This window comes from Hippocampus comes, unplaced genomic scaffold (assembly GCF_001891065.2).
Source record: "Hippocampus comes isolate QL1 unplaced genomic scaffold, H_comes_QL1_v1.1 scaffold377, whole genome shotgun sequence".
NCBI classification, from domain to species: Eukaryota; Metazoa; Chordata; class Actinopteri; order Syngnathiformes; family Syngnathidae; genus Hippocampus; species Hippocampus comes.
In genome coordinates this window covers 186687-213049 of record NW_017805832.1, presented here as the reverse complement: position 1 = coordinate 213049, position 26363 = coordinate 186687, and the positions used below count along the sequence as shown (strand labels likewise).

The window sequence follows — 26363 nt, the reverse complement described above, 5'->3', positions numbered from 1 at the left end:
TTTATATAATAATAAGATAATTTGATACGGCTAATGTGTTATTATTTGTATTCAAATGCGCATTTCATCCTTAGATTAGCATACCTGTACATACCGATGTGATTCAAGGGGTGCGTCAGACAAGCAAACCCGCTTTACTTTTCATGACCATTCATCATCTTTTGACATGTTGCCTCAGGCTACTGCAAGTCATTAAATTTTGAGCACCCAGGCAGTCCACCTTAGCTTCTTCGCTCCCCACTTCTCCCCCAGTTGCTAAATCTGAAAGGCTTTTTACTTGAACCGCATCTAATTGTCGGCATCGTCGCGCTATCTAGCCCATGGGACTCGAGTGACCTTAAACAGAATGTGTTTATTTTGAAAGGCCGAAAAGATAAGACGGAGGGAGTGTGCCCCTGTCTCCCTCCATGAGGTCATACATTGATCACCAATGGCACATTTAGGGCCGCATCGCACCTATAATTCCTGGGAGTTATTGCTTTTTAAAAGGTCAGCATATCTAATAAACTGCCAAGTTTACATTCTTCCTCGAGCTGACATATCTCACGGGTACCTGAGAGTGTAAAGCTTGAGAAAATTGTTCAAAATATGCCTTAAATATGACACTTTTCACCTTTCCTTGGTTATCTAAAACAAAAAGGTCACTGGTTGGAAAGTGATTCGAGTAGATATGTTAGCTACGAAACATTTTTGCTTCTCCAGAGGCTCTTTGGTTGGGCAAGGGACTTTTGGTATTTCAAAGCGGGCAGCCTGGTGGGCAGTGTTTAGCACCTCTGCTTCACAGTCCTGATGCTTGGGCCTCGAAACTTTGCTCTCAACTTACTGTGTGGGGTTTGCATGTTCTCACCGTGCTCTTTGTGGCTTTTTTTTTTCAAGGTAGTTCTATTTCCTGCCACAATCCAAAAACATACATAAGACTCAAGTATAAATTGTTCACATCGGTCCGTTCATCTTGTTTTACAGAGCACCGAGACGAGTCCTGCCAGCAGTCTTCAGTCTCTGCCCATTAGCCCCTGCAGTGAAAAGTCTCTTCCATTGAAGGTAAACCCATTGCTGTTCATCTATTTCAGTCGTGCGCAGATCCATGTCAGTGTAAATAGGCACACGACATTTTTAGCTGGGATCATGAAATAGAACTTGGATAATATCCTACTTCCAAATACAGGGAAAATGTGTGAAAAAAAATAGAGAAATAATTTGCTCTCAGGTGATAAATGGAGACCTTTTGATCTGGGCTGCCATGCAAAAAAAATAAAATAAATAAATAAATCTCAGATTAATGTTTCTTAAAGGCCCTAAAACATTTAACCCTCAAATGTTCATTTCATTAATCGTTGCTTCATGTTTTTGACAAAGCAAATGTGTGTCATGGCGTTGACCGTGGATCAGCTGGACAGCAACTCGATCCCTGCGATTGGTTTCACAGTTTCACAGAACAATTGCACATGTGCGCCCTCTTTATTGACCCACATCGCTGATCGGTGGCAGAAATTTAGGCTGCAACACAGCTTGAAGACAGAAGCTCACGTGCAAACAGCCCACATGGAGAAAAAGTACGAAAGGCGGGGGGCTAATTTAAAAAAAAAAAAAAAATAAAGTGACTGTTGGAGATGCACAGTGAGGGCTAATTACCCAAAGTGTTTTGGCACTGAAGTATGACATTGAACTTTAATACGGGCCATAAACAAGACAACACATACTGTAGTATCGTCAGATATTTTAATAAAATTAGTCCCCCATGTGTATTTTGCCCGAGCCAAGTTTCCCAAGTTTCCCTTTGGCCTCGTAATGTCCCTGGCCTTAAAGATAACTTTTAATAAGGACATTTTCCTCATATATATTTTCTATGCCCATATACAACAATAGCCATTTATCTTGTGTAATTTTCAACAAGAATTTGTTGTAGAAATCGCCAACAAATCTGTATCAGGGAGGGAGGACTTTTTGTGTTGCAAAAGCAATGATTTATCGACATGTTGAAAACTTTTGACCCGAGGTATGTGCTTCCGAGCTTCACGTACAGCATTTTTCTGAGTTCGTCCCGCTCACCAGTTCATCTCATCAATACAAAGGACTATGAAAGTTCTTATATATTTCTCTAGATGATGATACATTGTTGTCCAATCCGAAGGTATGGCGGGCACGGCAGAAAGTAAAAGAGTGTTTTGTTAAATTGGAATTTAAGGTGAATCGACAGCAGAGAAGCATCGATCAGCGGAGGAGGGAGAAGAGGAGAATTTGTCCGGCACTCTAGTAAATGTCTCTCTTGGAGTAAAAATAATCTCAGCGAGCCACCTGAGAGGCCACAGTGTCACACAGCGCTCTATTTTTTTTTTTTTGCCCTAGTTCCTGCGTTTGACTGCGTTAAAGAGCGGCCTCTCATTATGTGTATTCAGAGGAGCGTTCTAGGACAGCGCAGGCAATTTAAATGACATTTGTGTACATTCACGTCTCGTTTCAAGGCAAAGAGGGAACATCTTTTTATAGCGAGGCATCCATCACCGTTTCAGAATTAGAAATTAATAATGTATAATAGAATGGAACACTCACCAAGGATGCACTCCCTATGGTACACTTGTGTCATAATGGCATGTGTGCATATGCATACGGTTGAGTTTACTCAATTTCATTCGCTCACCCTTCCAAGTCAAAACAAGTTTTCCCAATTGAAATGGATGGAATTGCCCCGATTCTATGACGGCACCTCAAAATCGAACACATTTTTGGAACATGTTTGTTAATAAGAAAAATAGCAGATTTTGCATGTATTCATATATTAATAATCGCTCCTTTTAGTATGGCATTGGCCATCATGGGGAAATATCATATATTACATAAAAATACAGCGATTATGGAACACGAAAGAGCCCGTCACAACTAAAATAAATAAATAAATAAACAATAAAGGGCTTCGAGAAGCACACCTCAGTCAGTATGAAGACCGTGGGAAAGATTTCAGTATGATAAATCACCACTGGATGGCAGGAGTGTCTTTGATCAGATTTTGGTCCACAGTGTGTGCGTGGGTTTGTTGCACTACGGCGATCGTACGTCGCGAGGTGGTGTGCGGAAGCAGTGTGGTGTTGAGAATATGGATAAATACTGGCAGCTTACTCTACAACAAAGCTGTTTCAAATTAAAAAATTATGACGAAGTTCCATCGTCATCCCTGATGAACACGCACACACACGCGCAGGTGCACAAAAACATAAGTTCATTGAAGAATTGTTCATAATTGTAAAAGGTTGTTTGTCTGTATGGATCCTGCGTTTGGATGGCCGTCAATCTAGTGTACCCTGCCTCTCGCTCTAGGTTAGTTGGGACGGATGACAAGCAGTATAGAAAATTTACAGATTTTATTCCAGCCACGTAGTGATGACTGTGTGAGACAAGACTTTAATAGTTTTGCTTCTCACCCCCCACCCCCATATTTTTTGTTACATGCCTGATATGAGCTGCTGAGGGGAATGAAAAGCCATCATAATAAAATGTAAAAAAGCCTTTTGCATCTCAATTATTCATTACAACTTCTTCAATTTTAGACTCAAAAGATGAAGACTGGAGAGTGAGTCACCCGAAGAGATTTTTTTTTTTTTTAATAGAAAGCACAAACACAATTCAGTAGCTCTGCATTATGAGACACATTTTCACTTTGTAATCAAATTTAACTCAAAATTTCAGACATTCTGTATCTTTATTTGAATTTGTCAGCAATAATCCAGAGTCAAACACCTCAAGAGCGACAGATACAATTTTATGAACAAAATATGGCTTAAAAAACGTTGCAACCATTATTATGCATGACCTCATTTAAGACTAAAGCTCAGAGAGCCTCTTAAAAAAAAAAGCTTATTTTTTGCTGCTTAATTCATATTCCACAATTGCAGTATTAACTGTAATAGCGTGCTTAGACTAACAGGGGCACATAGAACATATTGCAATGAATATTTTTGGTTTGACTTTCATGAAGTCCATAAAAAATTGTAACGGGTCATCAGCCATAAAAGGCAGACAAGTTGTTTAAGGAGGATCAAGCTGTAATGCATTCATCCGTAAAGTTTCGAGAAATAGATAAGTGACTTAACATATCAAAGGAAACATTTCTCGAATCCATTAATAGTCAGAGTTCTAACTGCCAGCATGTACTTCCAAAAGAATGTGAACAAATGGAATCATTTCTGCTAACCTGGGGAATGTAATTCATCTCCACGGTCTCTTCAGCAGGCTGCTGATTGCGAGCATGGAGTGCCTTCAACCGCGGCGCAAAATCACATTAAGCGGCTGCACTCGGTTGATTCTGATCGGATTTCTTCCCCCCCCTCAGCCCCCAGCTGAGGTCGTTCCAATCACATTATTTTAGAAATATATTCTCATGCTCCACTTTTACCATTCGATGGAGCACTGAAAAATTGTCCTTGATACCACCCGAAGGGTCAGTTAAAAAGCATGTTGATGCTTCTTTGTACCAACTTTAGTTACTGTTTCATGGTCTACAGTTTTGGAAAATGATTCTGCAACAGTACTCGGGATCTCCCCCCCAAAAAATAAACAAACCAAAAAAAAAAAAAAAACAGAATTGAAGGCTTCCCCTTTGGCAAAAGCTCACTATTTTTTTCAGACATGCTCATCCTCATGAAATGTTTTGCTAGCTGTTGTGGGTGTGACTCCCAAATATTGAATCACCACCTTCCCTTTCTATCGCTTAAAAACATGCCATTTGGTAGGCAAAAAGTTAAAAAGAAAAAAGAAGAAATCTCAAGCCCAAAAGCTTGCATTCCAGACTGTTTAGAAACTTAGAGCATAGTTGGAATGTGCTGTTTGGTTATTCAGAGCAGCGCACATTGGGAATGCTAGAGCCACTCAGAGTGGCAAAACGTCCGAAATGACGTGTGTAGCTGTTGTTCAAGCAGAGTCTTCTTTTGCAAATTCAAAGAAAGGGAGCACGCACTGCCTCTCCTAACACTGGCGCTCTTCGGCTGTGTTCAAATTCGTCGGTTGCATCCCCAAAGACTAAAGGCCACGTGACATAACTTCCGGCGCACCTCAACTGCACGGTAGTGTCCAAATTCACGCGGCATTGGAATCTAGCCTTTGTTTCCATGGAGACGAGCCTTGAGCGAAAGTTGTTTGGAGCACACTTTCGTCGCCTAACGTTGCTCTGCTATTCTCTTACACCGCTCTACGCCGCTCTTCTTCTGCACAGCAATATTTCATCTCTTCTACCAGCCAAGTACATTTCAGCCTTCTTACGGCGGTACGGATGACAGTCAAATGAGTGTTGCTTGCCCTATTCAAATTCGACACGATTTATGCGGTCTACGCAGGCTACATGAGGAGGAGCCTTCAAGGACCCGGCCGATGAATTTGGACACAGCTTTAGAGTGGAGTTTGGTATACACCCAGGGGGGCCAAACACTTTGATTTGAATTTTTTTTCCAGAACAGTACCGTATTCTCTGCACAGCTTTCATAGATAGGGCACACTGCATTAGAAGGCACATAGAATAGAAGCGACAATAGTGGCTGCGTTTGCATTATGCATCCACTAGATGGAGCTACGCACAGGGAATACAATACAATACAGTCCAATACAATGCGGCTTTATTTATATAGACCATAAAGTGACCATAACAATAAAGAAGTTCAGCCATTTTGATGTGAAGTAGACATTTTGGGTCATTTTGCACATTTTTAGGGGTCTTTCAAAGCCAAAGTTGTCATATACAAGACACATTTTGTGTGTACGTTTTTGCTTGTTTATGGAACTTGACAGGGAAAGATTGACACGACACAAAATTAATAACTAATTGCTCCACAAGTTCAAAGCCGGATCAAAAATTTTTAATCAATTGTTCATTTAGTGCCAAAGAAAACATGCATCTTCAAATTGTCTGAGAACAGAATGGTTATGTGGATTGGGAGGTGGGGGAAGACCGGTTTCATGCTCTTTGAGGCTGATTAGCGGGGTACTGTTAAAGTTACAGCCTTGACTTTCCTGGCTGTCTGTTCAGATTCGATGACTCCCCAAGGATAGGATCTCTTCGATACCATCATGGTCAGCCTCAGGCCCTCTCTCTCTTCTCTCACCCTCCATCCATCCTTTACCTCATCTTGTCCCCTTTCCCGTATGTTTTTACTCACATTTTCCTGTCCATTTTTCTCTTTTGAAGAAGTAATGACGACCTGACCACCTGTCTACTTTTCTCAAACTTGTCTTTCTAACTTTTTTTTTCCTCCACTCCTTTTATCCGTTACTTTGTCTTGATCTCGCCCAGAGTAGCATTTCTCGTAACCGGACCTGTGAGTCCTTCTTCTTCGAATGATTGAATTTGAATGAAACACTCAGATGTCCTCATCATCTTAAAGCTTCCAATAAGACAGCGTGTTGCCGGACATCCTTTGACAAAAATTATAATTAAAAAAAAAAAATACATATATATATATATTTTTTTTGGTATGCACATCATGCGGCCCTGACAGTACTTACGCTTTCAGTGTTACTTTGAACTTTTAATACCTATACAATATTACTTCTCAGTTTTCCGAATGACGTGTCATCAATCAGGTAACTTTTCTGCTTGCGAGCTAAAATTTGAGATCTCAGCAACCTTCATTATTTTACCAATGGATAGATAACGGCAGCAAACCTCCACCAACCACCCCATCATTTGGGATACAAGCTCAATATTAGAAAAATGTTGATTGTCAATCTGTCACCTACTTTACTATACTACTCATACGGTGTGCTATGCACTTGAATCCACAAATTAAATCTTTGTCAGTATCTGTCAATTTGTACCCTAATAGAAGAAGATGAAACTTAGTAGAATTCTTTAAAAAAAAATAAAAGAGAAGATGAAAATGTTCAGCTTCATAAGACTGATGCCTGCAGTGTTCAGCGTCATAAAGTAATGCGCAACACTGTGTCTTGTTTTTTGTGTCCAGGACTGGAGCAGAGAGGAGGTGTTGCTGCAGCAACTGAAGGAAAAAGACGAGCTGATTCTCCGGCTTCAAAGTGAACTGGTATGAATCTGTGCACACGCCACCGATGTGACCAGTATGAATTCAGAATCTTTTATGGAAATGGAACAGCGTTCCCTCACTTTTCATTTAGATGATTATGGGGGAGACCGCTCTCAAGCAAATCGGTCCAAATGACCAAGCAGCTTCATAATGTATAATTGACATTCATTTTATACTTGTCAAACAGTGGCCAGCTTTCTAATGGACCCCATCCCCATTTGGTTGCTGAATGCATGATTTACTTTTGACAAACAAATACCTCGCTCGAAAAAGATGGCTCCTTTTTCCACTCAGGGGGGAAACAAAAAACAGCAGCTAGTAAGTGTAAAAAGTCCTTGGATGTTTCTATCTTTGAGGTCAGAAAAATACCTTGAATCCTTGAAAACTAAACTTGAAACATTTCTTGAAAGGACAATGAGAAAATAAATTAGTAAGAAAGTAAAATAAGAATATACTAAAATAACAGCAATTGAAAGAAACAATAACAAATATGGGCTGTTCCTGCGTCTTTTGGCCTCTTCGGGGCGCCAGGCATGGATGGAATACACACTTAAAACGAGAACAGAAGAAAATTGCTATTGAACTCTATTAATATAACACATTTTTCAAAGATTTGGAAGAATTTGTCCCTTTGAGTAGTGTTACCTGTGTGTAAGCGTTTCCATGGCGTTTGTGTGTGAAAATTCGTTATTTGAACGAATAACCCTGCCAAAGTCGATGCTAATTTTCCGCTAGTATTTCAATGGATTCTTACAAGACTTGAAGCATTAGCGGCTAGCGATGCTTTAAAAATGAGGCATGTCGTGTATTTAAATCCACGATGTGTGTAATTCTTATGGTTGTGTGTTTACTTTAACAGTAAACGCCAACTGGGGTGTCATTGAAAAGCTTAAAGGAGCATCACATACGCTACACTAACGTTTTAAAGATCAAGAGAAGCCAAAATCCAAATCATGATTACATTTCAATTAATCGTCCATCCCTAGTCGAACGTAACTTAAAAGTCTTTAATTTCAGTGGACCACCATGCAGTCGTAACACATTGTGTGCCAATGTTTTTGTTCTTGGGGTGGATCCACATTAATGCTTTGTTTCTTGCTGTTTTGCTTCATTTCTACCTAATAGCACATAATACAAGCAAATGGAGGCCTCCCCTCCATCTGCAGTTAATTAAATACAATGTCATGTGTAGCTTCAGCTATTAAGAATTTTCACGGATGAATGGCGTCAGACATTGAAACATTTAAAATACGCTCTTATAAATCTACCATGGGCACACTTTCATCGACTTTTGAACTAAATTATTAAAGCAACTAGAATGTTTTGACTCTGTTTTAGTGCATATGCATCAAAGAATAATTGGCTTTGAAGCGTGGATCTTGGGATTTTTTTTTAGCCCCCTTGAAAAGAAAAATATGTCAAAGTTGTATTTTCTGTTAATGACTAAAATAGTTTTCTCTTCTACTCATAACCTGTCAAAGTGGCGGGGACAGTGATTCAAAAGCCTGAAAAACAAAGGTGAAATAATTGATGAACACGGGAATGGTTTGAAGGCTTGCCATGATACAGAGTGTGTGATCAAGAAGCCTTATTATATGATGAGTACAACCTTGATAGTTTTCATGTAGACCTCATGGTGAGTATGGAGCCCTTTTCCTTTCATTTATTCAATTCTAAAGTTCAATTATTTAGAAGTATAGAATTTTCCTGAATGTTTTAAGATAGATTGGCTCGGATTGGCAAAAGGAATATATCGCCGAATAAAATTCCATTGGGATTCGGCTTTCTTATTCTGACTGAGGAGTGGATATGGAGCATTTTAACTCGGTTTGGTCATTCGGATTCATTCTAATTGGAAGAGAAAACGCTGGGACGCAAGTGCAAACTCGCTCACAGACACATTCAGAAACAGGCACATAAAAAGATTGAGTTGGTTGTTTAATTTCACACTTGATGGGTGGGCAGGCACTCCAGAGACCCAACTCAGTTTATGCAAGTCATTAAATTAATTAATTTCCACGGTATGTCCCTTTTAAGTGTTGTTTGCCACAATATTGTTGTCATTGTTTGTCCGTCATGTGTCACCTGCTCTATCGAAGCGGCACAATGCAGACACGACGCCAGGCCTCAGCAGGATAATGTGCCGGCGTCCTACGTCGGAGCATAATGAGAGATGCCAGTCACCATCCAATGACTTGAGTCTCATTTGGCATCTGTGTCTGATTTGCTGTCTGGCACTCACATCTCAATCTTGTCAGCCTTCTTGTCTTTCAGTCTTTTGAATTATCACGCCTTCTCGACTCCTCTTTCTCACCGAGCTGTACTCAACACTGAGGCTTAAATGTGCATCTCTTACCTGTTCTGACAAGGAGCTTTTACTTTGGTTACAGGTTGTCCAGTGAGCATGCTAATACTTTAATAACTCACCAAATTATAATTACAGGTAGCAAAGAACATGATGGACTCGGCTACTGCAATCCCTCGAATAGATGCCGTGCGCCGTTTAATTCGCCTTGTGTCACAAATAATCTCAAACCTTTTAGGCTCGAAATGACTTTTTTTTTTTTCTATGAAGAGTTTTGCGAATCTATGGCTTCATCTGAGAAGCAACTTTGTGATTACTATGAGTTGTTTTTTACAGGTTAATTCCAGGGGCCTGAAGCAATGGTTTTATTAAAAAAGAAAAATGTGACAATAAAACAAATCGGCAACGGGTTCCCTGCTTTATACTGTCAACATTTTTATTTATTCACTACACATTGTGAAGAGCAGCAAATTGGATTTTCTGCGTCTTTTCACATACTGTGTGTTAACCTGATTCCTACATAAACATATGTCGCGTTTCTTTTAATATCTCTGGCTCTCATCTCTTTTCACTTGCTGTGTTTTCCTTCAAAAGATAGATAAAGGATACCCAACGTATGTCGGATCCCATGACAGCGCTGCATTTCATTTTGTTCACTTGACAGAAACGGGCGTTTCAAGCGAGCTGGTGTGTGTCTTGTATGTTGGGGGGAGAGAGAGCTTGAGAGAGGGGAAACCTTTCCTGCCGATACCAAGTTGAAGTGCGGCCCTTTGAAGGAAAGGGGCAATTCGTAGCCAAAGCTCCAACCGCCTACCTCTGTAAATCTGCCAGTGGAAACCTATTAATTATCTCCTACAAGGACCTGCTGACAGGCTGGCCATCACTGGCTGTCACTTTTAACAGCTTTTCTGCTCTTCCGTGTTGATGCATTTTGCTGAAAGGACTTCACTTCAGCCCACGACGTAACACTGTAGAAATAAAGGGCTTGCTTTTCATGTCGGTAGTGAGACATTTTTAAAACTCATTAACTTTGTGCGCGAATGTTTTGGGATTGGACGTAAGACAATTTCCTATACGATAATCCCCCCCAATTCACAGGGGATCGGGACTGAGCCCTGCTGAACTGCCATGAATGAATGATATGCTTGTGAATGTGAATGGGTGTCTGTTAGTAGATGGTGTGTGATTAACTTGCGAGCAGTCCGTTGTGTACACTGCCGCTTGACCGGATGTATATGAATACAGTATCAAGGTTCAAAATATATATAATATATAGATTTGAGGGACAATATTGCTTTTCAATGACTTCATTTGAATAGCGTATCTTTTAAGGAACACAATCTTCACACATCCCAGCATTCTTAATTTACTTGATTGTTCCAATTAAGGTCATCATAGTCCGTCCCCCGTCCTCAATCATATCCCATGCGAAGCCTCTGTTCTCCAAAAGCCTTGACGAGTGCTGGGCCCGGGCATGTCACAATGATTTGCTACCGTGTTTGTAAAAGAAAAAGCTCCCAGCGTAAATAGTGCCAAATTCCAAGGAACGTGCAACCTTCTAAAAACATTGCCAAACACATAAAATGGCTGCCTGCAAGTTTGTGTGGTCAGGGTAAAAGCGGAAATAGTGAGCAATCTGTAAATCATTATTATCCCCAAGAAGGACATTCAAGTGAACTTTCTTATGACTTTTCTATATAAAGAAGAAAGAAAATGTTGAAGTTTGCTAAGGTTGCGTACTTGTTCTAATTCCCTCCATTTGATGTCCTTTCCCCCCCCACTTCGGGGACATGGCTGATTGTGTGTGTGTTTGTTGTTCATACAGGACAGTGCCAGAGCCGCCCTGAAGATGAAAGACGGCCACGCGAGTGACCGCGCCACGCAGACGGAGCACATGGGGCCAGAGGTAAGCGAAGCGCTCCACGAAAAATCTCCCCCAGAACTTATTTTATCCTTGCTCTCTTCCCTTGCTTTACATTCCTTCCCATCTCCTTAAGAGCATGTTTTTAAACTCGAATCCATCATGTACCCTGTCCTGAAAATGCTGTGACATTCATTGGATTGCCCTGCTACCCAACTCTTGCTCTTCAATTTCCACAATGCTCATCAGGGAGGCTACCATGCGATGTATTTTACCTGGCCTTTGACATGGCCTCCTTGGTTTCACCACCAGCTGACATTATGGGGGCGCAGTTGACGTAATGTATGTCTCCCCGTGCTGGAAATCGGGCCGATGGGTTTGGGTCACTTTCCTTTTCTGATACGGTTGCACCGGCAACATGTGAGGGAAATACGTTCCCGACTGCGGCAGTTACTTTGAAAATAGGACACGGCGCTGATTTTGCTATGTGCATCAAATTTTACTTTATGTCTACAAAGGGCATTTGTTCTCCAGCGCAAACTGTCGCCCGAATGAAACCTTTATGACTACGACTTACGACTTTTGGCCGTTTTTAGTACAAGTCATAAGCACACAACAGTAATATCATGAACATCACCTCATCCTATCGTGAGACTGAAACAACAGTTCATCGGCATATTGGAATTCATGAGAAAAGCCCGAAGCTGTCCGGCAGGCGACGTCCATCGGCATTTCTACGTTTGACTTTCTTTTGCCCTTCCATGTTTACATCCTGTAAAGTGTGACATGAGGTACCATAATCAACCGACCTGTGTTGACTCGGCTCTACCAGTTACTGTTGTCCAATCCATGCACGGCGACCGAGTGTTGAGCTTCAGGTGCCACAGATGGAGATGACAGATGGCCCCGTGTGTGTTTTCTGACTTACGGAATTTAGAGTAGGCTGACATTGTCTTCTTGTTCCTTATTCAGAACTATAAAAAAAAAAAAAAACACACTTCTTAACTGGCACATATAGACTGTCATTTTAAATGGGGAACCCGAACTGATTGATTTTGCAATTATGTGCTGGTCATTTAAGCTTCTGGTTTTAAGAGAACGTTAAAGTGGATTGATTGTGCATGCAGTTACCCTTGAACAACATGCACTTCTCAATGTAGACATTACAGATGGTTCACATACCCGCCGGCGTGCTTAGCCCGTAGCTCATTGGCTGATGGCTTTATAACTCTGCAGTCATTAACCGCCAGCAACTTTCGAATCAGAGATTCCCCCATATTCACAACCATTTCATACAGGTCACCTGACCTTTCAGCACGCACAGAATATGATGTTATGAGAGTGTAAGCAGCCAGTGTTTCTAGCCTTTTCCATTCCTTAGTATTCAGCAAAATGCAGATTTTTGAACAAAAAGAGAAAACAAGCTTTTTGTCAGAAGAAACATGTCAACGGAGAACGGTTTCTTTGAAACTAATATTTGTTGCTTTTGTGACACCCCCAAACTCTAAAACAACAAGACTAAGAAAGGGATTTTGACGGGCAAATAATTTAGTTACAGATGTGTGACGAAGAAACGCGCCATAAGCAATGCTGACTCACCGCACGACTTGAGTTGATCATCAGCGGCTTTTTTTCCAGTGGTGTTTCATCATTCATGACATGAACTGCAGTATATTTTCTCGCGATGGGTACACACACATTCTAATACCTGCCGCAGCACACTCTGGTTATATCGCACATGTCTATATTCTGTTCGAGTAGGAGGTGCCTCAACTTGTTTGCCGACCATTTTTTATTTATTTATTTATTTATTTTTTTTGCGTTTCTCATACTCATAGTCGACATGACAAACTTAGGTCCGCCAAAACGGATTCCTTTTATAGGGAAATAGGGGTGTCATTTATGCTAACTTGAGCTCCACGGGCACAAGCCGTCATTTAGAATGAATTCTGATTCATGAACTTAGGCAGTGGTGTGAAGAAAATGGTTTGCTATGCATGAGTCGTGAATCCGACTCAGATTTTGTGTATCAACTTGTGCACAGAGTAAAAGTTTCGACAATTTTTTTAGTGAATGAGACCTATCGTGTTTTGGGAACTGTGTATCTGCTGTGGGAAACAAAGTGCATTTCACCACAAAATGTTGGTCCATTGAACAGAGCCATGTACTGTAAAATGTCAGCCGAAAAAAAAAAACAAAAAAAAGATCAAGATGGATCATGAATGGCTCTTCTAATTAAATATTGTCAAGTAAACAAAGGACTGGCTCAAGAAGGAGCAGACTAAGTTCAAGGAGTGGCCAAGTTTGTCTCCAGACTTCAACCGAATAGAAAACCCATCGAATGGGCTGTAGGTTTGAGTTTCCACCCAAAGAATTCAGCAGGGCATCAAATAATTATATCATCCACTGTATAATTTCGAGATGTCAGTGTTGGTTGTAGATGGCACAAAATCTGTCTTAACACAGACGCCCGCACGCACGCACGCACGCACGCACGCACGCACGCACGCACGCACACACACACACACACACACACACACTTGTTTGTATTTATGTATTTCCAGCACTGACTTTCCATCATTTTTGGCTCATGTCAGTTATACATATTAATCAGTTATTTTCTTTCTCCCCGCTTCAGGCTTTTATTACATCCCTCTGGCACCGCACACCTACTCCCACTAATGCTTTTCCAATAATACAGTCAGCGATGGCCTTACCCTATTGAATGCTCGTTGATTCTGTCGGCTTCAGCGAGCAAAAAAAAAAAGAAAAAAAGAGGCTTTTTGTGTGACATGGCGAGTACCTTGTTGTCTGTTTGTCACGGTTTGTGTGTGCGTGCGTGCGTGCGTGCGTGCGTGTGTGTGCGTGTTCCCCCTCGATTGAGTGTGTGTGTGTGTGTGTGTGTGTGTGTGTGTGTTTTGTGCCACAGTTATTAGTGGGCGGAGGGCCAAGTCAATAATGTGTTGACAAACGTCAAAGTAACTTGAGTGAAAAGTTGCATTTATGCCACAGACAGTAGCATTCACTCATTATTGTATTATGTGTGTTGTCATGCCTCATGGCGGAATTCAATTATCAGCACGGCAATGCCATTAACACAAAATCCATTTAGCAGGAGCTACTTGTTTGTTAAAGCTTCATTTCTTAATGTTTTGTTCACTTTGAGGAGATATCATCAGGGGGTTTTGTTGTGTAGAGTATGCAAATTGATGTTAAGGCATATAATGATTTGTAGGTGACATTCAGAAAATGAATGGATTATGGTGTTTTGGGGGCAGTTTAAAATAGTTGCGTGGTGCTTTATTAGAAACCTTCGGACATTCTTCAGTCAATAGTTGGGAAGCATCAAGGATTTAAGCAGACTGTCGTCTGGCCACCGCTCAGAAATATGGCGGCTGTACATATGCATCTATCAAGTCATGGGCGGAGATAATCTTTGTGGGGTTGGGGTTATGTAAACTATCCAAGTTGTGACATCACAGTGGCTTGATCACAGATGAACACAGTTGCGAAAATAGGCAGCAAACAAAAGATTTGGTTCTTTAAATTCACACTTCATAGGTGGGCAGACACTGCAGAGGTGCAACTATTTGTTTGCAAAAATATTTATATCAATATGTATTATTATTATTGTTATTTTTACTACTACTAATTATTATTATTATTATTATGATATGAATTGCACAATAATTCCCCATATTGGGTCCTCAGATCTGATGCTAAAAAAGTTTATGAAACCTTCTTCTAGATCTTGAATTATTGAGTTCCTTGAGGGTTTCGCGACACTTCTGATCAATTTTTAATTAATTTCATCAATGCTCACATCTTAATGCACGCCAAGAGTGCTTTGAGAACGATTCATCGTCTTGGCTGGATTCCATCTGTGAGAGCAGAAATGATTTTTATAGACGTTTATAAGTGGCAATTACATATTTTCAGCAAATATAGAATAATCATTAGCACTGCCACAATTTGAGACCAAACAGATAGTTTTTTCCTGGAATTGCACCATTTCTAAAATAAGTAAACTATGAAATAAAATAGGACAGAAAAAAAAGAAAAACGTCATTTTCACCCTCATAATAATTTCCACCTGGTAGGCGTGACTCCCAGTAAATGTATGTTTTGCACCCCAAAATTTCTTCTCCTTTTAAAAATTATTACTACCTGTTTTATTATTATTATTATGATTATTATTATTATGTTAATTATGCTCCCAAAGTCAGTTTCACTTGGCAAAGTGAAATTTGTGAGGCGTGTTTATGAGTTCCCAAAAAAAGTTTCAAGAAGCCATGACCAAAATTACACAGGAAGTCTACCATTTTAATTTGAAGTGGCCATTTGAAGGTCATTGCGACTATGACCTAAATAAATAGTCGAGTTGATTTTTCCACCTATTTGAGCAATGCGATTCTCTGTCGTGAAGCCCATTTGCATTAAGTAACATGCATTCACTCCTCCCAAACCTGCCCAGGTCCACAGTGACCTTAGTTTCCTTTAACACAGTGTCCAAATTGAGGAAGTGTGTCCCGCGCTCAAGCGTACACTACATCTTTGTGATTTATTCTAAGGCCAGCACCTAGATTGTCTGTGGAGGCACTACATCTTTGTGATTTATTCTAAGGCCAGCACCTGATTGTCTCCATATGCTCAGCCCCTCCCGTCCTTGAGAGGATGGACTCTTCATTAGAGGAGCAGCTGGCTGCCCGCTAGCAAGGTAGGCTAGTAAGCGCAGGTGACTCTACTCAGCAGTGGCTTGCAGCATGTGCGGCCTGATTTGAGAACCCCCACTCCCCACCCCCCCACCTCAATGCCACCCTCTACTTGTTCTTGTGACCATGCTCGCGAGTGTGTAGGAAGATAATGCAGCTATGTAGGTTAGGTACCCCGGTGCGCTGTTGGCTAGCAACAGCAAGTGCGTCCACAAGTGGGGCAGCTATTTCTACTTCTTCGGGCTTCTTCATGCAGAGGTCAAGCATCCCACTATGACTTGCTCTATCTATCAACCGGAGCTGGAGTCAGTCTCAGCTAACTGGGTGAGAGTTGGGGTACAACCTTCTGGTTGCCACTTAATCGCATGGCCCACATAAACCTGGGGTGCTCACACTTTTTCAACATGCGAGCTACTGATAAAACGACCAAGTCAAACTGATCTGCCCACTACAAAAATGCAAAACATATAATTTTCAAATGTTTTGAGGATTCTTTGAATGTACAATGTATACATCATAATTAACTATTAACATTTTTTTGGAGGTACCTGAGTTTACTTTGATGACTTGCACTGAATTGAATCAGCCAGGAATGCATAGTCCGGACAGTATCTGCTGACATAGCTTTTGGCAGCTCGTCTTCTGTCTATTGAGTTGCCCTATGTATTTAATGTGCCATATAAGTAAAGTTGCCTTGCCTTAAAATTTCTTGTATTATTTTTTTATTGTAGCTTTTGTCAGTGAAGGACGAGTGAGGGGGAAGAAAGTTAGACTTACACATTACTTTGAGCACTTTTTTTTTTAAAGCCCACATTATCAAAAGTGAAGAAGGGCAGGAAACGACTCTGTGGCACACATCGAAGTCTGTGTTATTTGCAAATTCTCACCACGCAGAAACTGCCGCTGTAGTGGGCCCAGAACGGCGGGCAAGTTATCTCTTTTGGCTAAGTTGTGCAAATGTTATTTGGCCCGTGGCAAGCACACGGAGCAAGAGCTTTTTTTTTCCCTAACTCTACCGTCAGCCCACGTCGATGCTATTGTGTTTTACTGTGTATAAGCTTTATAATATTTGTTAATATCGATTATTTTTAAAGCATTCCCTTCTCTGGGGTTTAAAAAAAAATACATCCTCAAAAACTATGATAGTCCATCCATCCATCCATTTTCCGATCCGCTTATCCTCACAAGGGTCACGGGGGGTGCTGGAGGCTATCCCAGCCATCTACGGGCAGTAGGTGGGGGACACCCTGAACCGGTTGCCAGCCAATCACAGGGCACACACAGAGGAACAACCATTCACGCTCACACTCACACCTAGGGACAATTTGGAGTGTTCAACCAGCCTGCCATTCATGTTTTTGGAATGTGGGAGGAAACCTGAGTACCCGGAGAAAACCCACGCAGGCCCGGGGAGAACATGCAAACTCCACACAGGAAGGCCCGAGCTGGAATTGAACCTGGTACCTCTGCACTGTGAGGTTGACGTACTAACCACTGGAACACCGCGCCGCCCTCATCACGAGTGTCAACTTAACAAAATAAAAATAAAATCTGAAGTCGTGCAACCTCTACTGTCCACTTAAGGTATCATGCTGCTGCTTCAGAAGGGGGACACATAGTCACCCAAAGCTTACAAGCTTTAATATTGCAAGAGAGGCAAACACAAATTATAAAGCGTAACCGCCGCCTCCTCTCATTTTTCAATTGAGCACTGTGTAAAAGGGTAAGATGGAGAGAGAGGAAGTGTGGCCTGAGAAGAAGAAAAGCTATTTTACGCCCTGCAGAGAATCTTATGAGCTTGGAGGTATGGTAGCTGTTTGAAAGTTTTTAGAGGGGATTGAATAGATTGGAATTGCTTTATTTCAGCAAGCTAATTTCATGGGCATTCCTATCAGGACGCTTTTATGGGGGGAATCAAAGGCTCTTGATGGTTACTTCTCTCTTGTCGCCTTTCTCATTCCCTCGTGTTATTTTCTCTAAATGGCTGCAGCTTTACTCTGCGACCTCGGCTTGTTTCATATCCGACAAAACACTTCCTGTCATTATTCAACATGGTTATTTACATATTTTGCTCAAAACCTGACATTGTTGATTTATGTATGGTTATTAAGGCTGAAAAGGAATGGATTTTTACGGTAGTCAAAACTCGAACTGCGATTGGCTGGCAACCGGTTCAGGGTGTCCCCCGCCGACTGCCCGAAGACAGCTTGGATAGGCTCCAGCACCCTGCGACCCTTGTGAGGATAAAGAGGATCGGAAAATGAATGAATGAATGAAAACTGAATATGTTGCATCGTGGCACGACCTATGTACTCGTCAAGCCACATTCTGCATGTGTTGTAAGAGCGTGGTCTCGTGGGAATTTAATTTGAGTACCAGACTGGCCCGCCAGCAGTCCAGACCTGTCTCCCATTGAAAATGTGTGGCGCATTATCAAGTGCAAAATATGACAATGGATTCCCTGGACTGTTGTGCAACTGAAGTTGCACATTAAGCAAGAATGGGAAGGAATTCCACCGACAGAGCTTCAGCAATTCGTGTCTTCAGTTCTCTTCGCTTATTTGACCACTAAATATCTTGTCTTTGTTGGGGATTTCATTGAATAATGTCTCATTGTCTTCTGTTTTTATTTGCCTTTTAAACAAAGTAACAACTCCATTGGAAATGGGGTCTGTAAAAGCTGGCATCTTTTTACTTTCTTTCTGTGCCTTTATTCTATGTACACATAGAGGAAGGGGATCTGGGGTCAACTCTGCGCATTGGCAGTGCATGTCCCAATCCCTTTTTACACTGCCTACTGGTATTTAAAAACCACAAATGGAATGGACGGACAAGTTCGACCCGGCAATTTTCTACCTTTAGTGATAGTATCAGTAGCTCCTCTTACGCTGATTGTAAAAGCAGGCCCATATGATTCTCAAAGCGCACTGTTGCGCCAAATGACAACCTTTGGGCACTTTTGTGTTTCTACAAAAGGCACAGATAGAAAGATACCAGTTCTACTGTGTTGCTTTTAAGCCTCAACTCTGCTCTCTAACTTGTGAATCAATGGCTAGAGTCTCCCCATTGTACACCGCCTACAACCTGTAATCATCATTTATCTTGCAAACTTCGAAAGAAATGACTTTTTTTTTTTTAAATATTCAGCCACGTGAAATAAATTACCTGCACATTTCTACTGACTAAGCCAGAACAGGCATTGATTCCTTTCCTTTGCCCACATTTCGTTATTGGCCACTGCAGTCAGGGGGAAAAGAAGATTTCAGTTCATCCCTAATTTGTGTTACAGCCACAGTAACTCTCAAATGTATACTTCTTCCCGGGAATCGGAACCCTCCGTGAACACGCATGATGACACACATCATGTCAACGTGCATCCACAGCATTCCTTACCACTTGAAGCAGCAGAAGGAGGGCCGGTCCAAACTCTGATTGGAACTATGTAGGTCTCCTATTCCTGTAAACTAGATCATTTTGTACAATCGCGGTCCTCACTGAGTAATGGCGTGGCAATAAGACAGACCCAGAAATGTGCGGTGCCCTATTTAGAATTTTTTTTTTTTTACGTTCCCCACCCTTTTTTTTAAGTCGTGTCCCTCCATCCACCTCAAAGTTTTATAATCTTGCTAATATCACACTTTTAATGTGTCGCCTCTTCCACATTTTGATCAATTTTCTCAAGCCTCATTCTCCCGCAGCTTTTTTTCCCTCCTTCTTACTTCCCGCTTTTGATTTTCCATCTTCCACCGAATGTTTCACATCACTTCCTTGAACTCATTTCATCATCGGCCTGACTGCTTCCCTGTCTTTATGCCCGCTGTTTCACCTGTATACCTCTCCATTTTCTTCACATGCGTCACTGCATATTACTTCCTCTCACAAGTTCTACTTTCTGTGCGCATCACTGTTGATCTACACTTTAAATACTCATGTGACATTGAGTCAACTCCTTCACAGCTATAAATCTCATTCATGACATATTTCAACACAAATTTGCGTTTTAGAGTCAAAATAGACGTAAATCCAAAATAGTTGCACAGGTATAAGACTATAAATGTTCCGCCAAAGGTTATACATTTAAATGGTCATAAAAACCCTCACACTATGCAGGTTAAAGTGAGAGCGCTGTAAATCTGCCCAAAACAGCACACGCTAAAAAGTGATCATTGAAATCACCTCAAAGTCGTGCATGTTAAAATTAGACAACCTTAAATCCCCTCAAAGTTATGCAGGCTAAAACAAGAGTAATGCGAATTTCACACAAACTGCACGTGTCGAAATGCGACAACCATAAATCCACCAAAAGTTTTGCAGGTTAAAGTGAGACGACTGAGACTGCGTCATCAATACATTTGACCTCTAGAACTAAACCTGATCCTTCTTTTTGCACCTAGATAATTCATTCATTCATTCATTCATTCATTCATTTTCCGAACCGCTTGATCCTCACTAGGGTCGCGGGGGGTGCTGGAGCCTATCCCAGCCGTCTTCGGGCAGTAGGCGGGGGACACCCTGAATTGGTTGCCAGCCAATCGCAGGGCACACAGAGACGAACAACCATCCACGCTCACATTCACACCTAGGGACAATTTAGAGTGTTCAATCAGCCTACCATGCATGTTTTTGGAATGTGGGAGGAAACCGGAGTACCCGGAGAAAACCCACGCAGGCCCGGGGAGAACATGCAAACTCCACACAGGGAGGCCGGAGCTGGATTCGAACCCGGCATCTCTGCACTGTGAAGTCGACGTGCTAACCACTGGACTACCGGGCCGCCCGCACCTAGATAATATTTTTAAATTGTTATCTGCTTCCCTTAGTCACCACAACACTTGACAACCCATTCGACTGAAAAACACCCAAAAATTGTGCATGTTAAATTGAGACTGCTGCAAATCCCCCAACAGTTGCATGTGATAATTTGAGACTACCTTAAAGTTGTGCAGGTTAAAATAAAATGAAAAATTAACAATTATAAATCCCTCTAAATCGCATTGATTAAAATGACATTACCATGTATCCCTTCAAAAGGTTGTGCCTTTCTCGGCGCAGGGGTAAGGGGTTCCAGTATCTGGTCGACTGGGAGGGCTACGGGCCGGAGGAGCGGCAATGGGTCCCCCGCTCCTGGATCTTGGATCCGTCCCTTCTGCAGGACTTCCACGCTTCTCACCCGTCCAAACCGGGTAGGCCGCCGGGTGGCGTCCGTTGAGGGGGGGGTACTGTCATGTTCCGTATTCGACAGCAGGTGGCAGGCACTCACTCTGCCACCTGCACACCTGTTGCGCATTTGTTTTTGATTGCACCTGCTATATCTAGGCGCTCCGGCTGTCAACTCATTGCCGGAGTATTGCTTGCCGTGCCACTGCTATTGCCCATGCTCGTATTTCGTATTCGCACTCTATTGCTATTCGCTACTATTTCGTCATCCCAGTGGGATTCTCTTTAACGCGTAGTTATTCGAAGTAAATTGTCTTATCTTTTCCTTGCCGTTTTTTTGCAAGCGCTTTCTTTTCCTCTCGTTACATTATTTCCTGGTTCTCGTTTTGACCAGCGTTTTCTGTTTTCCTTTGACGGTGTTTTTTCGTTTGTAATAAATATTATTTGTTAGACAAGACCTTGTTCAGTGCCTGCTATTTCGGGGATCCACCTATTCTTGTTCGCTCCGTTGCGTACGAAGCAGCTCTCTCCTTCTGCCTAGTACGCAACGTGACAGGTTGTGCCTTATTTGCCCCTCCCCGCAAATTTTGTAGGTCAAAATAACTCTCGATCTCACACGTTCAAATGAGGCTACCGTAAACCCTCCAAAGTCGCGCATGTTAAATCGAAGTTACTCTAGTTCTCCCTAATAATGAACAGCAAGCAAATAGCAGGGACTCTATTCAATGACGCTAACAACATTCCACAACATAGAATTTCAAATGAGGCATTTTGACATTGAACACATGCCCCATCCCGCAAATCGCTTTTATATGATGACATAAAAAGAACATATCTGGTTACATCTTCCCATGAAAGTCCTTTGATAATGAGACCTCCGCTCAGACCCGTGTAATATCTTTATGTTTGGGAGTAGGGTGTTTAATTGTGCTTTTATGCCTTCATCAAGTTTTACTGTTGGAGGCCACTTTCCATCTGCCCGCTGTAGAATTACCCCTCTGTGTGCGAGCACTTGAGAGCCGTAGCTAGGAGTGCAGGTGGGAGGCTTTATAACGCCTCCATTTTCCCCCCAATCCTGTTTCTTACCAACAGATTTTACACCTCGACTTGTCTTGCGTAACACCACGTGCCATTTTTGGTCAGCTTGTTAAATTCGCATGGCTACCGGCATTTAGGACACCATCGAATGTCATCAATACTCCTCATTAATTCCCCGGGTGCCGAGCGTCGGTCACGCTGGATTTGAGGCAGAGGCAGCAAAAAACTCTCGCAAAGATGAGTCATGCTGCCCTCAGCTTCCACCTCACGTCTCTTATTTCCTTGAGTTAGTTTTCTAGGTTGACAACTTGAGGTGAGATGTTTAAAACTGACTACTGCCGAGTGGGGGTGAAAAAAATGGAGATTCAGTTTAGTTTCTTTTGACTGTGTGCTTTTCAATGTGTGTTGCTCTTCCATTGACATCGACGTCTTTATTGTAACGCCCACCCCTATGGTTCACTGTTTAAGAATTCACCTATTCAACCCTGTGGCACCCAGATTTTTGGTGAAAAACTCACCTTTTCACTTGCTCTTTCTAAAATGGCCCAAGATGGCGCCAAAGCCCTTTATCAATAGGAATTTGATGACAAGGAAATATGCTGAAGTGATCAATCTTGACTGAAACAAGCTTTTTATGTTGAGGAGGATTCAAGTTAAGCTTGGGTTGTTAGTGAAGGTTTTGGCGTCTTCGCTGCATGAGACATTTGGTTTCAAGGGTCATGCAAGATGGATTTTCAATGACATTAAACTGTTTTGGGACATCTTTTGCGGTATATTTATGATCGAAACTTCTAATGTAGGCAATCGAAAATATTTTTTTAGTTATTTGCATTGACTTTGCAACTTATCGTACCACGTCGCTGCAGTTGGTGCTCTAAACTGTGGGTATAAAAAATGCTCTGGGGTTGGGTCAAATCTTCCACCTTTCCAGTATCTAATTAGATATGCATGATATTGACTAACCAGTTACCTGAAAAGGAAAGGTTCAAAATGCAATAGGTTGATACCACATGAATTATTGAGCATCAAATCGCGACAAAAGTTGTCTTTGGGCACTTTACACATAGAGTCGTTATAGAACCACGTTCCTGACTTCCTAAGAGACCAACTGGACCAACTGTCATTGGCTAGAAATAACAAGATGTTAATTCCATCTTTTCCTGCAGTATAATAGTCCAATCTCCTCTTTAATACAACGGCCTGTACTTTCCTCTTGGGTAAAAGAATAAGAGAGAAGTAAATGAAGAAGACCAATGCATGTTTGGCTCTGACCGATGTGCTCTGTGGTGTTTGTAGTTTCCCGCACGACTACTTTGAAGAACTCCGTTGTTAACCAAAACAGCAGCCCCAAGTGGGGCATGTAAACAGTCTCAGATCAGTTATGTACGGAGACTTTCCCGTGCAGTACATGCTCTTATGTTATGTAGCTTAGAATTCCAGTAGACTACATTTTGTATCCATAAACCGTATGTGTTTTCCAAGGCTCTAACTCAACTCTCCAAAAAAAAAAAAAAAAAAACATTACCTGCAGAATTTTTGTCCTGTAATTCAGCTATTTTATTGTCTTGGAGCAACCGCTGTCGACGATTTGGTACTTTGGTGGCTGTATATGACTATGCATCAGTGGCCGTATGTTCGGTTAAATCGAAAAGACGCTTTAGTGGTTCACGAAATGAGTAAAGGCCTTAATCAGTCCCCCACTGATGAATGTACATCGAGGTTGATTTGTGCTTGCTGTGTAATATTCTTAAGTGTTGCCTACTAACAACAATCCTTCTTTGTCTCTGTGTCCACCTCCTTCTTTTTTCTTATTTGATTTTTTTCGTTCTTTCTTTACCACATTGGTTGCTTTTTGTGTCAACATGTCTTCTGTTTCTAGGGCATCAAGGCGCATGGGAGCGCCACGTTGTCCTCAAGGAGACAACTGAGTGAGTGTCTATTCTGATATCACCCGATTGGACGTGACTGTCTTGTAGTGGCCCCGTGTACTCAACTAGATGTACCAAAACAAAACCAATCCCCGAGGGGTCTTTGCACTGGGTCTTGCAGAGTACACTCTGCTTGTTTTTTTTACATCACAAATATGCCTATTTACCAGTTATTTTGCCTTCCTCAATTTTCGAGACCAAGAGGAGAGTTTTCTGACCTTTTTTGAGCCAGGGCGCATATTGCCACGACACATGACCAGAAAAAAAAAGTGCCACAAAAAGTAAATAAGGTATCCTGCAATAATGACGAACTCGTCTTAGTTTACTCACAAAATTACATAGCCTGTGTGAAGTCTCTTTCACTTTATTGAACACAAAGCTGGTTAATTGAAGCTTCTGCTTGCGGAAGAACATTTTAACTGTTCAGTCTGTCACTATTCATTGATGACATAGAAAAATGAGCAAAGATACACTGTAGTAAATAAATCATACATTTTAGACTTGTTAAGTGAATTTGGATATTTTCCTGCAGCACACCTCGTGATCTCTCATGGCGTATTATTGTACCGTTGAGCAGTTGTTGGTAATCACTGATCTGGATTAATTTTGTGGCAAAAACCATTCTTAGTCAGCTAATTTCAACGTAATATCAGGAAAAAAAACAAAAAACGTTTCTAAAAACTAAACTCTATAGGAAGGCTTTGTCTTGTCTGCTTAAAGCAACCAGCAAACATGTTTGGATATTTCCATGTATGAATGAGGACCCGGTATGGAGACCCTTTAAGTGAGGAATGCTACCTGTCTTGTTACGTTGATGGGAATGCTGCCCAGTGCCCGCTGTTTTTACAGTACCCTAAACCTCTGAGATAGTAACCTGTGAAGTGATGTTCTCCCTTTTGGTTGTAGAGCCTGGAAGTCGACGTGATAGCCATTCTTAAAGAAAGTTAGGGGAAGAAAGACTTTTGCTCAAGAGACTGACCATTTCTCTCCATTTGGTATGAGCCAGTGGATTTTGACGAAACCTAATGGTGGCAGGAATTGAACAATGGAAAGTACACTTCTGCAGCGGAAAAGGTTTTTCAAGTGCTCAACGTGCCTGATCAATCAAACATACTTTTTTCCCCTCTCTTCTTTTAAACCACCAGAATATATATTTAATAATCCGCGGTAGATTTTGGGAATAGCAAGTGACATGCTGTTAAAGTAGGATGTACTACCTACTGTACATACAATTTACAAACTTAGTATCAACAACTCAGGTGTGTCCCAATAAATTAGAATAGTGTAATGGAAAAGTTCCTTAATTTCAATTTCAAAAGTTCATATATTACACAGATTCATTCAACACAAGAATATAATTTTCTGAATGCAAATCACTACAAAATTTTACTTAAATCTGAAACTTACTGTTAAAGCTAAAGCTACACACACACACACACACACACACAGGCACTGCAGAGATGGCTGCATTTATGGCACTTGTTCCCTATGCTCATTAAACTCAATTTAATATATTTTATCGCTCCAGTATATACAATATACGCTTGATATTCGCCCCTACACGGCCACGTAGCGCTACGCACACAGACTTAATCAATTCCCCCAGGCCATATGCGGTAATACGGTAATATTATTCATCATCACTACAGAATGCATTCATAGAAATAAAAGAAAAAAAAAGATAGACACCCACTTCTCTCTGCAGTTAAGTAAATAACCAAATCAAGCCACTGGATGAGAAAAATATGCTAATGATGACCTGCCAGGGTTACAAAGTTGACCGGAGTGGAAGCCTGTAGAACGGGAATGCTTTCTCTGTGTGTTGCTTGAGTCAAGCATGCATTTCTGTTTTTGTATAACCTTTAACCCCACCTGTCATCCCCTTCTGAACGGTTGCCTCGCACAGAACCGTTGCTTGACCGCTGTGACCCGTCAATTTCTGAGTAACAAATTCCCACCCACACACCCCTTCATTTTGATTCCAGTACACAGAAGCACCCACGTGCAAACACAGGCACACACACTCACACGTCACAAGGGCACATCAAATGTTGACCGTAAAGTCCAATCAATCTGTTTCTGATTGCCTGCTTTCGTGTGCATGTGTGTGTGCTGGATTGCGTCTGTGTATGTGTGGGTCAGCGTGTGTGGAGGTTAAAGCCTGAAGAGACAATGAGTGCTGTTAGTGTCATTAGTTTTCTCTGTAGCAAGGGCACCTTAGCACTTTGTTTATACGTGTATGTCTAACTGTGTGTTATTTTTACGCTTTTTGACATCTTAACTGGTGCAATATTGCGCTTTCATTCACTTAGGTCTAAAACGGATGGAGGCCGCCATATT

General features: G+C 41.5%; 1 protein-coding gene across 3 annotated transcripts in view; it reads left to right on the top strand.

The window, feature by feature from the left end:
* ccser1 (coiled-coil serine-rich protein 1) overlaps positions 1–26363 on the top strand; it is a 108774-nt gene that overhangs the window by 41974 nt on the left and 40437 nt on the right. For 2 of the 3 annotated variants that reach the window (XM_019887549.1, XM_019887552.1), the window contains exons 8-10: positions 964–1041; positions 6945–7022; positions 11153–11233. In XM_019887549.1, the coding sequence (XP_019743108.1) occupies positions 964–1041; positions 6945–7022; positions 11153–11233 (237 nt within the window). Of the gene's footprint in view, positions 1–963; positions 1042–6944; positions 7023–11152; positions 11234–23974; positions 24024–26363 lie in introns of all 3 variants that reach the window. The other variant, XM_019887550.1, reaches the window with a different exon arrangement.